This window comes from Arachis stenosperma, chromosome 1 (assembly GCF_014773155.1).
Source record: "Arachis stenosperma cultivar V10309 chromosome 1, arast.V10309.gnm1.PFL2, whole genome shotgun sequence".
Classification (NCBI taxonomy): domain Eukaryota; kingdom Viridiplantae; phylum Streptophyta; class Magnoliopsida; order Fabales; family Fabaceae; genus Arachis; species Arachis stenosperma.
Window position 1 is genome coordinate 18,923,050 of NC_080377.1, and position 12,344 is coordinate 18,935,393.

At 37.0% G+C, this 12,344-nt stretch overlaps 1 protein-coding gene across 1 annotated transcript; it reads right to left on the minus strand.

Moving 5' to 3' along the window:
- Window positions 1-504: 504 nt before the first annotated feature.
- Window positions 505-10,128, minus strand: LOC130945322 (probable cadmium/zinc-transporting ATPase HMA1, chloroplastic). The gene is made up of 13 exons (XM_057874059.1): window positions 9,411-10,128; window positions 9,166-9,316; window positions 8,868-9,052; window positions 7,917-8,063; window positions 6,802-6,997; window positions 5,320-5,432; window positions 3,715-3,956; window positions 3,195-3,300; window positions 2,333-2,497; window positions 1,959-2,175; window positions 1,330-1,517; window positions 1,155-1,241; window positions 505-897 (listed from the first exon to the last, which is right to left on the minus strand). The coding sequence occupies exons 1-13, from the start codon at window positions 9,942-9,944 to the stop codon at window positions 718-720; spliced, it is 2,511 nt and encodes an 836-aa protein (XP_057730042.1). The 5' UTR covers window positions 9,945-10,128; the 3' UTR covers window positions 505-717.
- Window positions 10,129-12,344: the final 2,216 nt, after the last annotated feature.

Genomic DNA, 12,344 nt, shown 5'->3' on the forward strand with positions numbered 1-12,344 from the left:
ATTTCAAACTTAAATATAGTTAAAGTTGAAAGCATTGCTAACTAATTGGGTTGGTCAAATAGTAATTCATTAATCCTTTTAAACATTGAATTAATCCTTCTAAAGAAATGTTAGGAATTTAAATTGTCTTGTACATTATACATGCAATACCAACTAATTGGAGTTCAGATCCTTATTGTAAAAAATGCTTCACGTTCTTTTATTTTTATTTTGGAAAAGTCAAATATTAGACCTTTTGGGGGCCTGTAACTGATCAACTCTTGTAAACCACTAAACCTTACCTAGGGCAGTTTATCAAGGTTCTTTACGCAGTCATGTTCTTCCTTACATCGTTCTTTTTTATTCTTATTTTGGAAGAGGTTCTGGGCAGATGTGAGAATACACACCATCTCAAATGTAGTTGGAAGCTATAACTGATTGAAAAGGGCAAAATATTTGACCAATTCTAAATCAATTCAACTAGGTACTAACAGTAAAAATCAACCTCAGGACTGGCGTGCTGTATTTTGGCGTCAATATTTATTCACATTAGTAATTCATTAATTCTCTGATTGACTTCGAGAATTGTTCATGTATAGTCTACCTTAATATACCATTTTCCTTATTCCATTAGAAAGGGGGGAACTCGAGGGCTCAAGAAAGGAAAACTAACGGCAAATAATGGAATGGGGATATTGACGTTTGTCAATAAACACAATACATTCAAATAAAACCACGTTATAAACTCGCCGTTGTAATGTTGCTTGAGCCCTTAATATTTGTCCCAAGAGAAGGAAGCCTAGATTTAACCTCGCCAATCAAATGTAACAAATCCTGCTTCCATGACCAAGATGGTTCGTTTAAGGCACGAATAGAATTGAGACAAACAAGCAGGGTTCCACCTTCATGTAAAAGAACCTGCATGCATGTAAGAGATTTCACTAAAGAGCAAACCATAGGAAAAGGTTAAGTACGAGAAGTCACTGGATTTTAAAATTCTAGGCAACAGATAGGGGCATCATTCACAATCATCTAAAATAAGCTTATTCAACGATTTCATAGTGCCAAGATAAACAGATGTTTTCCAGAAGGATCAAATTCATCTTTGCTTCGTTGACAATAAGACATGACTGACAAATAGGAATATAATCCAGCATAAAATTGAATTTTCATACCGTTAACCACAATGGCAGAAATCCCAAAACTGATGGAAGAGAAGCCATGGTAATGCAGAACAATGCCAGAGCCACATTTTGTTTAATCTGCAGGTGCATTTGAACATAAGCCAATAGCATCCAAAAGTGAAGAAATATTATCGGATAACAGCATATATGTAAAAATATAAAATACCAGTGTTGTTGTTTGGCGAGACTTGGCGATACAAAATGGTACTGCAGAAATATTTTCACGAAGTAATAACACATCAGCAACAGCTATAGCAGTTGCACTAGCACGATGAGCAAGCACAATCCCTACAGTTGCAGCAGCAAGTGCAGGGGCATCATTGATTCCTTCACCAACCATAATTAAGCCTCCTCCTGTCACAAAAGTTTTTGAAGAAATGGAATGAAAGGAAAGATGCATGTGAACAAGACACCATAGAATTTTGCAAAATTTGTGGAAAGCTGATTAAATTAGCCTCAAAATATGACAATTTCAGTTGTAAAACTGACTGGCACAGCTAAAAGAAGACAACATAGATGTGAATTCACGTAGAGATGGGCTTTTAATCTCTGCAGAATTTATTTGTTCAATTTAAGTTAGATACACCCAATTGGGTGCAAAAGAAACAAATTACCTATTACCTAACTTCTTTATCAAAAACACCAGTATGCCACAACAAAAGTGAAATCAATAAACATGTATCTAGTACAGATATCAGCCCAAATCAAAGTCCAAAGAACAAGTGAAATATTATTGTTAACAAAGATTAAAGATACCAAATTTAAAAAAGAAAAAACTCTATTTACAGAACTTACCTGTATCTCTTGATGTGTCTTTTACATGACTCAGTTTATCTTCAGGTTTCAGGTTGCAATGAAACTCACTGATGCCCACAGCATTTGCAACCCTCCTTGCACTACACTCATGATCACCAGTTAACATTATCACCCGTAACATTGCTTCATTCTGCAATTCTTGAATAACATTAAAAACCCCAGGACGAGGCCTATCTTCTAGGTGAATAAGTGTCACCTGCAGCAAGTTTGGTTTGAACACTGATGAGAATCGGACATTGTAGCATATCATATCATTCATATAATGAACCTCAATGTGTTTTACACCTTCAAGGGGATGGGGGGAAATGGGTAAAAGGTATTTTCAAAGAAATATCCCATGAAAAGTTCACCACCTTCTTATTAACCGAAAGAGCAGCATGAACAAATTCACTTCCATACGAAGATGTATGAACAGCTTCCTTGATCTTTTCTGACTCCTCTTCAGAATGACAAAATGAAGTGATGAAATCTACAGACCCAAGTGATGCTTTCAATAGCTTAGCACTTCCAGTTCCTGACTATACAGCACAAGAATCAAATTAAGTCATTTTACTTATTATTCACACAAAATGAGGAAAAACAAATATTAGAGGTCAATTTTGTCACCTTATTTATCCAATCATAATATACTGTTATGGTGTTTTAGTTAGTTGTGAAATTTGTGCTAAAAATTATGCATATAATCAATATTCCAATCATGCAAAGTTTAATTTATGTTCGGATATGTTAATTCACCCCTAACTTTTAATATAAACTATCTTGTTTGGATTATGTAATAAAAATCCTTTTTATGTATTAAATTAACAAAAGATATGAGTTAATTAGAATTGAAATTTTTATTTTATTGTATTTATCCAAGAGAAATTAGAAGAGCTATTGAATTGAAGTAAGAAAAAAGGCAACCTATTAATGCTTTTGAAATAACCTAAAAATCAAGTGTAAAGAGAAAACAGAAAGGAGGTCTGGGGGTTGTTTGAGATATTAAGCATCCCCAGACATGCACTTGCATTAGTGTGTGTGTGTATGGAAAATAATTGCATTAAGAAATAAAATGATAAAAAAGGCACAAATCTTTGTGATGTATACAGGATTAATTGGAATTCTAAATAAACTGTGTGCTTGGGATTCTGCAAATATGGTAGCATATATTGTGATCCTTTGCTTTGTCAACAAGAGTATAATTTGCCATGGGTTGTCTACACGAAAACGTGGTACCTCAATGCTGTTAACAGTAGCAATAAGGCCCCTTCCAGGGAAGTACTCAAAACTTTCAACAGAAACAGATGGGAGGTCTTTGCCTTCGCTATGGTCAACAACAGCCCTGCAATATGTTTCACAGAAAGTATTTCATAAGGTTAAGTTGAAAATGATCATGTTTGGTCTTTTGAATAGTTCATACAATGCATGCAATAGACTGACGAATTATTATGCTAATCCAAACATAGAAAGTACAAGGAAACCAACTAAGGGGTGAGTTAATGTATTTTTATATTATTATGTATATATTTATATCCATGTTCAATAATTTAACTAATTTTTAAGAATTTGGTGTCTTTATGTCTATATCACGTCAAGTGTTTGTATCAATGTCTGCTTTACACATAACAGACCCAAAGAAAAGGTATTATTCTTTTTCTTAAGAGATAATAAAGGAATAACATATAGATTCAATGAAAACCAAAACTATGGAGGAGGGTCCAAAGATGATATGAATGGATTATGTTCCAGATGATACCTTCCAATGGGATGAGTAGTACCCTTTTCCATAGCTGCAGCAACAGCAAGAGCTTCTTTCTCACAGGTAGGGATGCAACAGGAAGAAATGTTTGACTCATTCTTTCTGACATTATGACCATAAATGGGCTCAATTGCCTTGAATAGAAGTCCTCCTGTGGTTAATGTTCCTGTTTTATCAAATGCAATAGTATGACAAGAAGCTAGAGCATCTAACACATGTCCACCTTTGAGTAATATCCCCTGCAAAATGAGGTAGCCATCACAACAATAATAAAATGAATATCTAGAGATTCAAATTTTTGAACAGTTTAATGACTTTCTAATTCAGTCTGGGCAATAAACATAAAAGGAGTAAACAGGGACTTAAAACAATGTCATTGAAATGAACAAGGTTATGCAGTACACCATTCAGTTGAGGTAATTGTCACAACCTTAAATAAGAACAATCCAAAAGTAATCTATTGTAATAATTTGAATAACTTCCAATTGATTCGGACCAACAGATATGAACTGTTTGAGACAGAGACTTAGAAATTACAATAATGTAATCGAGGAGAACATGATTGTACAATTATCGAAACCACAAATAGGAGCCAGAAAATGAGGAAATGTGAATATGATGTATTATTCACACCTTTGAGATAAGATCAGTTTATGATCAACCAAGGAAGAAGAGAAAGAGAAGTCCTGAATGCTGAGCATTAGAGAGGCTTGTCTCTACCAAGAGTTGTAATTCTAGCCTAACTCACCCACCAAACTTTCTGTTACGACAATCACATTGCAGCACAAGTCATCACAGACAAACATCCATTTCTGTGTCTCCCACTCACAGCATTACATTTAGGTCCATTAATTTAGGAGCTGTTCTTAACATATAATTATGCTATTTGGATTTGCATATAGATGGACCCAACTAGGAACCTTTCATGACCCAATAAGAAATATCTTTTAACATTTTAGTAGGCAATGCTTGTCTCCATGTTGGAAGCATCAAGCATGTTAACGGGTTAGTTTTTCTTCAAAAGGCAGTCGGTTCAAGTTTCATGTTCACATTTGCTGCTTAAAATTGTTATTGAGAGTGTGAGGCAATGAAGGTCAGAAAATTGTTTAGAGAAAGTCAAACACATAGAAGGCTTAAAAACATTATTCTACGCATGACTACAAATAAAAAAACATTTCCTCTTCAAATGGATGAATGGGAGGTTAACTTCTATTTAAGGACACTATTAATAGGGATATAATGATATTTATTGGTAAGGTTCAGAAAATCATAATTAAGCAAATGATATTACTATACAGTAGTTAATATGTGGGATTATTATGAACTAGCGGAATTAAAAGAATGACGGTGAGTTTAAAAATTCATAAAAGAAAAATGAACACAAATTAGATAACAGAATATTGACAGCACAAGATTATGGCATAAATAAAACACCGATATGGAAAAAACACTGACAACACTTGATTCAGTCACAAGTACAAACAAAAAAAAATGGAAGTTTTAATATGGAATTTCATATGTTGTATGATTGAATTTAAAATATAAACCAACATTTTGGATCTGAAATAGTGAAAGATGTACCCATACGAAGCTAATTAATACCTTTCTTGCGCAGGAACTAATTGCTGTTGCATATGCTAATGGGGCCACAGCCAAAGCACATGGAGATGCTGCAACCATGAGCCCTAGGGCTCTGTAAACTGAACCTCTGCATGCTACATCAGACAGAGATAAATAAGCTGAAAAGATAAGCCATATATACAACAAGAAGAACAAAGCCTATCCTACTAGGTGCGGTGACAAGCCACTAGATAAGCCCATCCTGCGAATTATAACTATCTTATGTTATAAACTCCAACAACAGCTAACTTTCCGTGAGCGATGGTTATTAGAATTTACGACTCTTTTTGACTCAAAATTCTACAGTTCCATAAACCCTATGTCAAAACATTTATCTAAGCAAATAATATTTTATATCACAAGGCTCTCACAAGTCACAGTGACACATTACATCACCTTGCTATCATTGAATTCGTTAAAACAAAATATCTCCCTCTTGTCACTACTTATATGTTAAGTTTAACAATGGGGAATAATTATATTAGACTTTTGGTGTGTGGTTTAATGATGGCGTTCCAGGAAAGAGAGACAGGGTTCTGGGGGTCCAGTGATATTGTTTTGTTTTGAATAGGTGCTAGCAAGGGTTTTTGTTTGATGTTATGGCTGATCATATGTCACATTTTTGGCTGATGTTGGCATTTTCAACTTTCTCCATCCTTGTCTTTTGCATGTTGATACCTTTTCTATAATTACCAAAAAAACGCCTGTGGGAGAAGCTCATCCAAATGGGAAGATGGTGAGAAAATTTCCTTGGTTAAGTGCTTAGATACAAGTTGTGATCACTCTAATTGGCTGGGAGGTGTATTGTCATCCTAAAAAGGAAGGTGGCTCAGAAATTTCAGTTCTAAAAATATTGCCTTTAAGCTGAATGGCAATGGTGAGAAATGTATTTCTTATGCAATAGGTTATCAGAAGCAAGTATGACCAGGACACAAATAGATGGGACGTATAAAGCTTCACAGACTACTCATTTAACGTCCAAGAAATTCATTTCCTAAGGTTAGTCATCCTTGACCTTGCTTCCTTGAAGGCAGGTAAAGACTCATTAAAACTATAGGGAGGAATAATGGATTCAAGACTCCTCTTTTGGTCTAGCCTTTTTTCAAATCTTTTGCTTATCCTCTCTTAATAATGGCTCTATCAATTTCATCTACTACGCTATCTATCTATCATATTTATTAAAATATTTTATTTTTATAAATAAAACTATGAGATAAAAAAAATCTAAATTTTAATTTATTACTTTTCATAATAAATTGCATTTATAGTACAAAATTGCATTTTTAGTATTTTATTAATTTTAATTTTCAATCATATATTTAAATAAAGTAAAATAAATTGAACTAAAAGTTGCAATTCGTGAAGTTATTATTTTGTGAACCTAAAAATAAAAATAAAAGTTTAAAGTAAATCTCAATTCCAAAATCAAAATTGGAATTTAGAATAAATGAATTAAGAACTTACCTGGTGTGCTAATGAAAGGCCACTTAAATAAAATTGGCCCAATAACGGCAATTGCAACTGATAATACCACAACTACTTTGCTGTAACGTTCACCAAATTCGTCCAACCATCTTTGAAGTTTTGGTTTATTCAACTGTGCTTCTTCAGTCAATTGCACAATTCGGTTTAGGGTTGATTCGTTCCATGTCTTTGTTACCTGTGATCAATTTTGTATTTTGTGGTAAGCTCCCAACAAAAGCACAGTTTTAAAAAGCATAGACAGGAGGTAACAATTCAGAAACATGCTGAATCTTGCTTAAATTATGATTACTAACAAGCTAACACTTGCAAACTAACTTCACAATGTCTTAACAGTTGAATTCATGGATAAGATTCGATGAACTAGATTGATCACGCTATCCTTAAGCTCAATCATGTCAAACTCAACACTAGATCACCAACATATCCATTGTACTACTAATAATAAAGGAATCAAATTCCACTTTCAACATATTGCAATCCTTAATAACTGCCTGACAAACCACCACCACTAACTCCTCTAGTCCCTAGTGCCACCTGGCTACCTCATAACTAGCGGTCTACCAGAACATTACAGTTAGCTTCTCAAGATGAACTATAAAGATTCTTTTCTATTAAGAAAAAGTAAACAAACATTATAAGAAAACTAAAATATTTCCTTTTCAATGAAAGAAAAGACTAAGATATTTACAACCACAGCCACCTTCCTGTTACCGCAGATTCCCACCCATTAATTCATTAATCTACCAGTTTGACCTTCTTGTCACACCTTTGATATCCATCATGATCATTCCCAGTCACCCACCAAAAGTACCATCACCCAGCCCAAGCTACTGCTACAGCCACTAACTTGTATATATTAAAAAAAGGCAGCCCGGTGCACAAGCATCACAGGATCTGAGGAACGGTAACACCCAAAGAGTGTAATTAGGCAGTTTAACTGATATATGATTCAGCAGCTGATTCGACAACTTGAATCAGTGACATTGAAGTTACATGGAGACAACTCAACAGTTGTTCCAGGGCTTCCCTTCATTACCTTGTATATATATAAACCTACTGAAATATGCAACATTATCGTTAAAAATTTAACATACCTTTACAATTATCCTCCCATCTAAGTTCCTTGCACCACCAGGTATCCTGTCTCCAATTTTGGCCTCCAATGGTTTGATTTCCCCTGTCAAGTGCTCGATGGTAATTGTAGCGTTGCCTTGGAAAACTTCGCAATCTACAGGCACAGACTAATCACAATACCATCCCCATTATACTTCAATAGTCTGATGTATAAGACTTGAGACTCCAAATTGTGCATGAATGAGTCTGTATCATGTATGAAAAATGTTCTCCTTGATGTTTGTATGAAAATACTAATGGACTATAAGTTTTTCTCATTCATTTCGGGAAAGAATATTCTTTTAAGAAGATAACAGCGGACCGGAAATGTTCTCTATAAAAGAAAAACAGAGAAGAGCGAGATAAGAAATTGCAAGGAGACTAACAGAATTACTGTTCTCTATGAGTAAATTTTGAAAAAACCCTTCCAAAACAAACTATATATGGATAATCTACTGCATTTTTCATATAACAATAATGTGTGTGATATTTAAATAAAAAATAAAAATAAAAACCTTCGTAATCATCCACATGCTGTTTGAATGATAGTAATGTCCTTAGACTAACTATTAAGGCCATTAAAGCCATTCATCCTACCCAAAATTATTTATGCCTCTTAATTTGAAGAACAGTAAAACACACACTTACACGTACATTTGTTACTATAGAGAAAGATAAGCTGAAGACAATTAAGTTTTAACTCCGTTCACTCTTTAATTCTTCTATCTTTGGATATCAACTGTATTGTTACATTATTAATTCAGTTTGGGCTTATTAAGTAAAAAACCAAACACACCAGGTTTCACTATATATTAAAACCCCAGAAATTCTAAAGAACTCCAGCCGTTGGTTGCAGGTATAATTATATTCAACCAATTCAAACTTCAAAATTAATGCAAGGCAGGTAAGCAATAGATTCTATCATAACTTACCTCCCCAGCACCAACAAGGATATATGATCCTACAGTTACATCATGCACAGGAACACTCTTGTACGCCAAGTTGAATGTATTAGGAAGCTTATCACCACTGGTGTCAAGAACAAGTGCAAACTCAGGATGATTCTCTTTCAACTCTTTAACATCGATCATCGACCGTCCCGTGAAGTACTCCTCAGCTGCAGAAACAATTCATTCAAGCAAATCAATCTCGTTCCATAGTAACCAAATCTCACTTCCGAAAAACATGTTTGAGCATATAATGTTAGTTCGAATTTCCAAAATAGCTCACCTATATGCGCGAGATTGAACATGGCAAGAAGCAACCCTCCTTCCAAAGAGTTTCCCATAAAAACAGACGCAAAAGCAGCCATCGCCATTAGTACATGGATGTTCACTTTTCCACTGCTAAGTTCAATTAGAGCATCCAGCGAAGCCGAAACCTAAAGAAAGACAAGAAAGACAAGAAAGAATTAAACGGGGAAAAGAGAAGAGAAAGAAAACAGAGTGAGAGGGTTTTGGTTGATTGTTGCGTACCCCAACCAAAGGAAATCCAAGGATGATGAGGGAGTGTTGGAAGCGCTTAACGAGAGGCTTTGGCAAAGTGTGAGGGCAAATGGCAGCTGCCACGAATAAAGCTGTGGAGAAGCAGCAAAGATGCAAGTGCTCCCTTAAGAAATCGGCCAAGTCCATCCACCTCGTGGCTTTCGCGAACCCGATGATCGCTCGTTGTGGTCCCGTGAGGTTAGCGCTGTCGATGGCATGATGCGCGTGGTGGTGGTGGTGGTGGTGGTGATGGTGATGGTCGTGCTCGTGCTCGTGCTCGTGCTCGTGCTCGTGGTGGTTATGATCGCTGTGGCTGTGATGGTGGTGGTTAGCGTTGGAGTGAACGAGGCAGCGGAGGCGATGGTGACGGAGAGGGAGGCATTTAGGGGAATAATAGAAGGGTTTGATTGGAAGTGGGGGAGGGTGAAGAGGGAGAAGCTTGGAGGATCGAGTTCTGGTGGGTGTTTTGTAAGAAAGTAGTGATTGGAGCTTGGAAGAAGGGATCGTGTAAGGAATTGATTCCATGTTGTGGTAGAGAACTTGGAAACTAGAGGAAGTTCAGGCCATCGAGGGGGTTCGAAGGGACTGGGGAGTGGTTTATGGCGGAGTGATTGTAGTTTGTTGTTGTTGGTGGTGGTGGTCTGGGCCTTCAGAATTGAGGGGTAGTGCAGTGGTGGGTGGATGTGAGTGAAAATGAACCATTCAGTTCGTCGTCATGCCAATGCCATCCTCACCACATAGTGTGCCCATTCCAAGACGCCCGGCACGCGCCTCGTGGGGCCGTCGGAGCTAAATTTGTCTCTTTGTGGTTTGGGCAGGGCCGTAGGGGGTGCCCTTTTTTACCACGATATCAGATAAATTTTAGAAGATTAAATTTAATAGTGTTTGTAAAATTTTTTAGAGTATTTAAAAATGCTCTAGATAGTTTCGGAACGTTCTAGAATATCCTAGAAGGTTCCGGAATACTTTAGAAGGTTCTAGAATATTCTGAAAGGCTATAGAGTATTCTAGAAGAGTGTAGATGTATATAGAAGTATAAAGAGTGGTATGGAATAATCTAGAAACATTTAGAAAGTTGTGGTAAGATAGATATTTGTAAAAAAGGTTCTGGATGATTAATCTGGACCGTTGATAAGATTTAATCCTAACCATCCATTGAGGAGGTGGATGGCTATAAATAGGAGTGAGAGTTAGAGTTTGTGTGTGAATCATTTGTAACCAACACTTGAGTAATAAAGTGTTCTTTCCACCAAAGCTTCCTTTCTCTTATGTTCTCTTGTATTTTTAGCTTTCTTGCTAAGTATTGAGGGTTAGGCTGACTTGGTCTTAGCTCAAGAGATTGAGTAAGTCCGAGTGCCGGCACGGTAGCGTTGGAGTGTGTCCAAGGCCGTGACAATTGAGCACAAGTGGTTTGTGGGTATGGCTTCTAGTATCACCATGGAGCATGTTGAGTCTCAAAGGGGAAGGGATGCTATTCCTTCTCAATGGGGAGGCAAGAAAGTCCGTTTTTCAAGTGAGCCTAGAGGTAAGGACTCTAACTTCTTAGAAGAAAGAGTTTCTATGTTGGAAAATGTTTTATCCTCTATGGATGAACGGTTCCAAATGATAGAACATGATAAGGAGACCCTCGAGGCTCACGTGTTAGGAGAACTAGATGCTTTCAAAGAAAGCATGCTCCAAATCGAAGAGAAGCTTGAGAATTCCTTGAAGCTATTTGAGGAAGTTCGAGTTTGGTTCGAGGAGGCAAAATCTCGACCAACTATTATAAGGGAGGCAACAAAGATTGATCTCCCAAAGCCAAAGGAGTTCAAGGGCATGAGGGACGCTCGAGAAGTGGAGAACTTCCTATGGTAAATGGAGAGGTACTTTGAAGGCCAAGGGGTGGTCGAAGAAGCAATAAAGGTACGCACTGCAGCTCTCTACCTTTTTAATAATGCTACTTTATGGTGGAGGAGAAAGTGCGAAGATATGAAGAAGGATACTTGCAACATAGCCACATGGAAAGATTTCAAAAGGGAACTAAAGAGACAATTCTTCCCTGAGAATGTGGTTTATGAAGCGAGAAAGAAGTTAAGGGAGTTGAAGCACAAGACTACTATTAGCGACTACGTAAAGGAGTTCACTACTCTCACGCTTCAAATCCCCAACTTAGCATCAGTGGATGCATTATTCTTCTTCATTGATGGACTCCAACATTGGGCAAAGCAAGAACTACAAAGAAGGAATGTTAAGGATGTTGATGAAGCCATCGTGGTGGCCGAATCACTCACTGAGTATCATAGGAGAGACTCTAAACCCAAGTCTTCCTCCAAACCTAGTTCTACTAAAGGTGGGGGAGACAAGGGGAAGAGTTTCTCAACCAAGAAGGAAGGAAAATACTCTTCAAAGAAAGAGTACGAGGAAAAGAAGAAGGCTTTCGTGCCCAAAGAAGGATGCTTCGTGTGCAAGGGACCACACCAAATGAAGGATTGTCCCAAGCTAGGGACTCTGGCGTCTATCACGGAGGAATGAGAGGCTCAATCACAAGTGACTGAATGTGTTGGATATGTCCAACTCATGAATGCCGTGAAGGGAAAGGAGACAAACCCTGTAGAAAAGAAAGACTTGATGTATGTCAAAGCCTTTATCAATGAAAAACCCGTCATGGCTATGATCAACACTGGTGCTACACACAACTTCATCACGCCTGATGAAGCAAAAAGGCTTGGGTTGAAGATCACCGAAAAGAATGGCTGGTTCAAACCCGTGAACCCCTCAAGGGAGTAGCAAAAGGGGTTGAGATGACTCTTGGTTCTTGGAAGGGCCTTGTGGATTTCTCTGTAGCACCCATGAATGATTTTAAAATAGTCATCGGGCTCGATTTACAAAAGAAGGAAAATATAATACCTATGCCATACTACAACATAGTATGCGTCATGGAGAAAG